Raw genomic sequence first — 8,211 nt, forward strand, 5'->3', positions numbered from 1 at the left:
AATATAACGGTGTGCACATGTTAATCCCAAACTCCCAAACTATCTGTCCCGCCACTCCTCCCCTCTGGTAACTCTAAGTTTGTTCTCTAAGTCTACAAGTCTGTTTCAGTCTTGTAAATAAGTTTACCCTTGTAAAATGTTACTGAATAGAGGGGTTTACTTTTATTCATTTTGTTTTATTTTAAACTGAATAATTTGAAGAGTCAACTGGCAAACTTTTTATGCTTTATTGGAATTGTAGAAAAAGTAGGGTGACCATGATAAGCTACCTAGTATGAGCGATTGATTATAGCATCTCCCCAAAAGGTGAGATAGTTACAATAGAGTCCCAGAATAGCCAGGAGATCATTAAGAGGTGGTGGGATTTTTGAAGACGATACTGTAATTCTTGGACTCCACTCCTCACCTCAGAGCTGCTGGGCTGCTTTGGAGGAGAAGGAACCCCTTTAACAAGAGATCTAGGTCCTTGATTTGTAAGACTCTGTGTGCTCAGAGGATGGGGCCAATTCAGGGCTCAGCATGGTCTTGGTTTGCATCGAATTCCTCATAAATAATGGGCTCAGTGGAGGGGTGCACGGGCCTCAGGGGAGTGGGAGTGAACCGTCTCTCAGAGAGGGTCCCGAGGTCCAAGTGAGCGTATATCACATCTTCTACTGCAGAGTCCTGAGAGGAGAGAGGTGAGAATGATGGACTGAGATATGATTTTCAAAGGCTGGGATATTGGGCGTTGGAAGGGCTCAGACTATGGCAAGGGTTTGGGCTGGGAGGACTCACCTCGCCATTCACTGTTCTGTCTTCCATGGGCTCTCCTTCCATGATGGCAACATCTGCAAATGGAAGAGAGTCAAGGCTCTTCAGGGTGGAGGCAGTTATTCCAGGCCTCCATAACTTTGATAGTTACATCAAAGCCAAAAAAAGGCAGGGGTGTGCCCCAGGTTGCTGAGCCTGTCTACTCCACTAAATGAAAACAAAACAAAACAAAACATTCCATAAACAAGCCCAGCCATTCACAGTCTGTCTCAGGATTCTGTGCAAACCCATGTACCCATCCTACGTCTTCTGTTATGGACCATCCTCTTCTACATATCAGCAGATTCCCAAGACCATGTAGGGGAGAAAAATGGATGGTTGTACTGGAAGGGAAGAACAGGGCTTGAAATGTCCCTGGTGGCCCAGAAATTAAGAGTCAACCTTCCAGTTCAGGGAGCGTAGGTTCTATCCCTGGTGGGAGAATTGAGATCCCAAATGCCTTGAAGCAAGTATCCTCAATGATGCAACTGCTGAGCCCGTGAGCTCTGGAGCCTTGAACTGCACCCCAGCACCACAATGAGGATCCCCCATGCTGCAGCCAAGACCTGATGCAGCCAAGAATAAACCAACACATAGTTTCATAAAAAATAACAGGGTTCCATGGGCCTCTGGAAGATGTTCCATCAGGGATTACAACAACGGAAATCAGTTTTTAACCTACAAGAAGTGAAAACGCAATTCTCTGCTACGAGCCCACTCCCCCTGGGTCAGATGATGCTGAGCTCACCACCTTCAGACTTACGATTTTGGGTAGAAAACCAGTGACAGACAAGAGCAGCGAGGATGATGCTGGTAGAGGTGAAGGCTATGATGAGCCCAAGGAAAATGTACCATGTGCAGGAGTGTGCTTGAGGAAGCTGTGCTTCTGCCAACAAGCCAAGGGAAGAAGGTCTGGTTATTCGTTGCATACACCCTGCCCCTACACACAGGAGTTATTGTTTCCTTGTGTCAAAGTGCGTCAGCGTCTGTCAACCTGATCAGTTATGGCCTCCACTTCCCAGGAGGTACCAAAGCATCCAGGAGAGATGCTAGCAGTGGATGAAGTAAGGAGGCCACGCAAGACCAGCTGAGGTCTGAAACAAGGTCTCCCAGGCACCAATGCAGTTTTTCTCTGCTGCCCCATATGACAAGGCCTTGTGTTTTTGAATGAATGTGACCCTTTAATCCACAATACATTTTGCCCTCCATCCACATAGATCTCGAATGGAAACTCATGAAGTTATGACACTTTTATTTCTGACCTGTGGAATGCTTAGTTCACAAAAACTAAGAGGAATAACACATATATAAGGCGCTCCCTAAAATTCTCTGCTTGCCCCGCCATCCATCCCCAAAGATCCTGGTGGAGGGAGGGTAAGCATCTCCCTTAAGCATGGGGTTAGGTCACTCTGATCCACTTTCTTCAATTTAGAAATTCCCAGTCACAGAGCATGAGAAGCTCAATGTCCCCTCTGGTTCTAGGCAGACCACAGTCTTAAATCCTGACATGACAGGGACATTGAGGAGCCCAAAGTCACAGAGCTGGGAGGTGGCAAGCCAACACTCACACAGGACCCCTCTGTCTTCTCATAAATTTACTGAGATAGGAGACCATCTTGTTTACCTTCTGAGGTGTGTGGTTCCATGGTTGATGGGCAAGTACTTGTAGTGGATCCTTGGGGAAAAAAAGAAAGAAGGGATGAATAGTAACCTTCCTCATACTAACTGAAGGAGGAATGTTGTTTCTGGAAGGTTGACCTCCTGCCTGCCTTTGACTCTGTCATCCCTCAGAGCACTGACAGTGGAGGGGAGAGCTTCTGGTCCCTCCCTGTGAATGAGTTGAGTAGACCCTCCATCCTGGAGAAGGGATGGTGGAAGGAGGCAGGAAAGATATGCCTGGTGGTGAAAGACAGCTGTAAGCAAGAGACACTCTCTCTGCTCCAGGAATGAGTATTTATGCTCCTTAATTGGGAAATCACCTGTATGTCAGAGATGCTTCTGGGAAAACTTTAAGAGCAAGTGGCCAATGCAATCTCTGATCTTCCCAAATGAGACTAGCCTCTCCTCCTGGGTCTACTCTGACCCTTTTCCTTATTTGCATGGATAGACAGGACTCTGATGTGGAGCATCCATACAGGAGGTGAAAGAGGGTTGAGATGCCATATACGATCTGTGTTCCTCTCTGGTTCTCATTGCCTCCGTTTCTCCAGAAGCCCAAAGGTTCCCCTAACACCAGCATGGAGCCCTTGATATAGAGCTCATCATACAGTAACATGTTATGCAAAAACCCAAATGGACTTTTTGCCCAGTACAATCTCATTTTCTATATTGTAAAGCACAGGACTCTTCATGGGTTCTCCAGGCAAGAGTACTGGAATGGGTTGCCACTTTTAACTCCAGGGGACCACATTTTGTCAGGACTCTTCACTATGATCCTTCAGGCTTGGGTGACCCTGCATGACTGGCTCATAGCTTCAGTAAGGTACGAAAGGCCCCTTCACCACTTAAGGCTGTGATCCATGTGGAAGAGATAGTGAAGGACAGAGGAGTCTGTCGTGCTGCAGTCCACAAGGTGGCAAGGGGTTGGACAACATAGCGACTGAACAGGAACAACAAAGCATGGGCCAGGAAGAGGTTTCTCACCTGTGACAGACAGGAACAGTGGGTCGCTGGAGTCTGACCACGAGTAGGGAGAGCCAGTGAAAGAGCCATAGCACCTGTAGATCCCGCTGTGGGCCGGGATCCCAGGACCCAGAGGGAACTCTGCCTGGAGGGCTCCGCGGTGGCCCCGCCCTCCAGCGAGCAGTCGCCCAAGGTCCTCACCCTCCATGAGCAGATGGAACTGGTCAAAGGCTCTCTCGGAGCTGCAGACCAAGGTCACGTTCTCTCCTGACCTCACCACGGGGCCCCCCTGGGCTGAGAGAGAGGGTTTCTTGGACAGACCTGGAAGGAGGAGACCTTGACCTTAGAGCACAAAATAACTCTAGTCCTAAGTATAGTACTAACCGGAAGTGTGCAACAAGAGAAGCACTGCAATGAGAAGGCCGCCTACCGCCAGGAGAGAAAGCCCCACTAAGGGAGACCCAGCACAGGGAAAAATAGAGAAATAATTTTAAAAATGGAGTGTCATTTAATATCCTTTTTAAAAGAAAGAATATATGTACATGAATAACTGAATCACTCTGTTGTACAAAAGGAATTAACAACATCTGAAATCAACTAAACTTCAACAAACATAAATAAGATAAAATAAATTTTAAAAATCAACCAGATGTGCGGTTCTCTTGAAATAAACGGAACCTACTACCTACTGCTGGAGACCATCAGAAAACATGGCATTGACCCAGAAGAAGAGATAATGGAGTGAAAATTGCCAGAATCTCACAGGATCTTGGACCACCTCTTTCTGAGGGCATGTTCAGCACTGCCCTGCCCACCCCCAGGGGCTGGAAGGGACTCCTTAGCGGGGAGGGTTGGAGGGATATCTCCCCATCTCTTTCTGCAGAAGGACAGTTAAGCCACGAGGCTGAGCAACTTCAGGGTGTTGACATTCAACTCGATCACACAAGGGCCAGACTGCAAGGGCATCTGGTACCACAGTGTGCTGCTGACAGAGGAAGGGAGCTCTGACATGAAAGCAGGAAATCAACCCCTCAACCAACCATCATTGGTTGCCTGAGCCAGGGAATTGCCCGGGTCCCTGCTCTGGTACATTTTTCTCTGTTGGTCGTCTATCACGTTCTTGCTCCTTCACTCTGTCACCGGCTGTGTCTTCTCCTTAGCACGTGGCACAGTCTCTGTTCTCTTTTCCCTTTCGTGTTCACATCTCCTCTCTCTGGTTTGTTCCCTCTCTCGAGTTTGTGAGTGTCGCTACACGCCTGTCATTCTCTCCCGGGACTGATGCTGGACTGGACACCAGACCTTCTGTGACACAGAGAGCAGAAGGGACTGGTCTGGCCACACTCACCTGTGATGACAATGTCCACAGGGTCGCTGGGGGCTGACCACTCATAGGGGGAGCTGCTGAGTGAGCTGTAGCATCTGTAGGTGCCTGCACTTGCCAAAGTCATAGGGCCAATGACAAAGTCAGCTGGGGCATGCCCACTAGTGAGCATCTCTCCACGTCTCTGGAAATGCCCTGTGCTGCTTTCCTGGTGCAGGATAAACTTGTCACACACCACCGGTGAGTGACAGCGGAGGGTCACATTCTCTGCCACCTGCACGAGGGGTCCTGGGTGGGCTGAGATGGAGGGTTTTGTGAACACACCTAGGAGCAAAGAGGTTGTGAGCTTCAGTGAGTCACCCCACCTTGGCCATTCCCCTGACATCTGAAGGTGTAAAACTCCTCCCCATTTGCCAGAGGAGCCAGTTACCCTTCCTGTGTGTTTTGTTGCATTCTCTTTAGCTTTGTTCTCGGGCTCTGGCTCATGTTTTTCCTTCTGGCTCATGTTTCTCTTTGCTCAAGACCTCCAGCCTCCTCTGTGCTCATGCTAAGCTCTTTAGCTGTTGGACCTGCTCCTGGGTTCATGCATGCATACTCAGTCACTTCAGCTGAGTCCAACTCTGTGCAACTCCATGGACTGTAGCCAGCCAGGCTCCTCTGCCCATGGGATTCTCCAGTTGAGAATACTGAGTGGGTGGCCATGCTCTCAGCTTCATCCCATCCCTAATATGCGTGGTGGGGGCTGGGGTGGGTCTGAGGATGATACCCTGGCTCCTTTCACACTCATATAGAATGTGGGCGATGACTGCAGGACGTTGGGGTGGAGGTGGAGAAAAGGGAACATTTCCCCACCTGTGACCCCACCTCATGTCTCTGGAGACATTCCTGGGACTCCTCCCTGGGGCTTCAGCTCCTTCATGTGGGATTACAGCTGTCTACTGGGTGGCAGGTGCTGGATCAGGGTCGTGCCCCATCCTCCCTGCTGGCAGGCAGTGGCAGCATCCTGTCTAACTCATGCCTAGGGAGGCTCCTCCTTCCTGAGCTGGGGCACCCCATCCCTCTATTTGACACCCTGAGTTTAAACTCTCAGAGTGGGTTCTCTTTCCTGGTTCGGTCCTGGCTGGGAATCCTGAGGAAGTTTTCGGCTGCACTGGGACGTGGACCTAGGGAAGGGTTGCCTGTAGGCACACCTGTACCCAGCTGGGCTGCACCCCTCCTACCTGTGACCACAATCTGCAGGGGATCACTGCGTGCAGACCGGTAGGCTCCCGAACACGTGTAGGACCCGGCATGTTCTCTGGTCACAGGGCCAAGGGTGAACTTGTTGAAATAATATCCCTGGAACTGAGGCAAACCCCTTCTCCCATCTGTTTTGAACAGTATGAATCTCTTAAGTGGAGAACGGGAGTGACACTGAAGAGTCACAGTCTGTCCTAAGGGAACCACGGGGCTTGGCCAGGCGGACAAAGACAGCTTCACATATTCACCTAGGAGAGAAGGAGACACAGGCTTTGAGAAGAAAATGGGAACAGTCAGCTCTCCCCACTGCTCTCGTGGGTGGGCTTCCCCTTTAATTCTTTGAACTCTCCTCCCCTAAAATGCATCACCCTGATGCTCAAGGACACCTGGGGCTTGGGGACAGACAGAGACACAGTCAATCCAGGATGGACATCATGGAAATTCTCAGGACATGAATCACTCTTTGGGTTGACAAAATGTTGAAAACCTTTCTCTCAAAACACAAAACACCTGGGGATTCCTGGGCAGTCCAGTGGTTAGGACTTGGCACTTTCTCTGCCAAGGGCCCAAGTTGATCCCTGATCAGGGAACTAAGATCTCGGATCTCGCAAGCTGCATGATGAAGGCAAATAAAACACCACAGAAAAACTGATGCATGGACAAGAAGCGAAAGGACTTCCCTGTTGCATTTGTTGTAGCTCAAAACGGTAAAGAATCTTCCTGCAAAGAAGGAGACCAGGGTTCAGTCCCTGAGATGGCAAGATCCCCTGGACAAGGAAATGGCAACCACCTCCATATTCTTGCCTGGAGAATTTCATGGACAGAGGAGCCTGGTGAGCTACAGTCCGTGGGGTAGAAAGGAGTCAGACTCGACCGACTAACACTAAAACAACTAAGCAGTGAAAAAGGCACTTGACTAAAAAGAAGGAAGTAAACCTTGAACCTCACTCCTTTGTTAGCTAACCTACAATCACACATAAAATGTGGGACAAGGTCAAGGTGGCCCTGCCTGATGACCAGACCCTTCCCTGGGGTCAGGACTAGCAGGCGGTCCTGCAGACCCTGTTGTTAAGGGCTGGTTGGAGGTGCCAGGAGCCAGCTTGTAGGGGAGGGTCTGTGGGATGCAGCCTCTTGCTCCCCTCTCATGATAGAAATGGCACACAGTGGGCCTAGCTTCCAGCTCCCAGACTTCACACTGTGCCTTCAGGTCCAGAGTCCAGAGCTGGGCTAACCTCTGGGGAGAGTGAAGATGAGTATCAAGGCCAATAGGAGGACCTGAGATCCACAGGGCATGCAGCCCTCACTGTACCGACAGGTGTCTCACCCCAGCCCCCAGTGTCATCTGCATCAGCCCCAAATGCTCTGTTGAACAGAGAAATAAGGGATGGGGAGGACTCACCTACAGTTGCCCAGATCCTCAGACTCACACAGAATCCTAGAAAGAAAAGCATGTCAGAGATTGCTTGTCCTGATGGACCCCATGCTCCCTGCACCCTCATCCAGAGAACCTGGTCAGTGGTGTGAGGACCTCCCAATTTCAACCATAACCCTCTCTGACCATGTCTTTCTGGACTCACCGAGACTCAGGAGGCTGAAGAGTGTGGGGCGCATGGCTCTGCTTCTTTGAGACAGGAGGCACAACTGAGCAAAGCTGACAGAGTCACAGGATGCGGAAGCGGGCGGTGTTGATACAGTCTGCCTGGGTCATGTCACATGGGAAGATAGCCAGCCTCTTCTCACTCCAGGGATGGAACTCTGACTTGAGCCGCATCATGGAGCACGGCTCATGACCCAATCATCACTTTTTGTTTCCCTAAACACTGTAAACCTAAGAGGATTCAGACAGATCTTGCTGCCTTAGGAAGTAGAAACGGTGCTTCAGTGTATACCATGCAGGATGCTTTTCCCAAGCTCATGATAAATCTCATTAACCTTAACTCTTCAAAGAAGAGAAATCACATGTTCCCACCTCATATGTCAGGCTCAGTGCAGGTTGCCAATTAAAGACTCATTAATAGAGACTTTTATTCTGCATTCTTATGAAAGGACCAGACATGCATATTATGGCTCTTTGAAAATAAGAAAAAATTCTATATTGTAATATATGTGATTAAGAAACTAACTGTGTTAGTTTCAGATGTACAACAAAGTGAATCAGTGATACATATACATGCATCTATTGCTTTTCAAATTCTTTTCCCACTTAGGTAGTTATAGAATATTAAGTAGAAAATGTGTTT

At 49.2% G+C, this 8,211-nt stretch overlaps 1 protein-coding gene across 1 annotated transcript; it reads right to left on the reverse strand.

Moving 5' to 3' along the window:
• Positions 1–212: 212 nt before the first annotated feature.
• LOC133229490 (putative killer cell immunoglobulin-like receptor-like protein KIR3DX1) lies at positions 213–7,582 on the reverse strand. Its single transcript, XM_061385856.1, has 9 exons — positions 7,549–7,582; positions 7,371–7,406; positions 5,953–6,219; positions 4,757–5,056; positions 3,433–3,732; positions 2,414–2,464; positions 1,553–1,675; positions 775–827; positions 213–663 (listed from the first exon to the last, which is right to left on the reverse strand). The coding sequence occupies exons 1-9, from the start codon at positions 7,580–7,582 to the stop codon at positions 508–510; spliced, it is 1,320 nt and encodes a 439-aa protein (XP_061241840.1). The 3' UTR covers positions 213–507.
• Positions 7,583–8,211: the final 629 nt, after the last annotated feature.

This window comes from Bos javanicus, chromosome 18 (genome assembly GCF_032452875.1).
Source record: "Bos javanicus breed banteng chromosome 18, ARS-OSU_banteng_1.0, whole genome shotgun sequence".
Taxonomy (NCBI): Eukaryota; Metazoa; Chordata; class Mammalia; order Artiodactyla; family Bovidae; genus Bos; species Bos javanicus.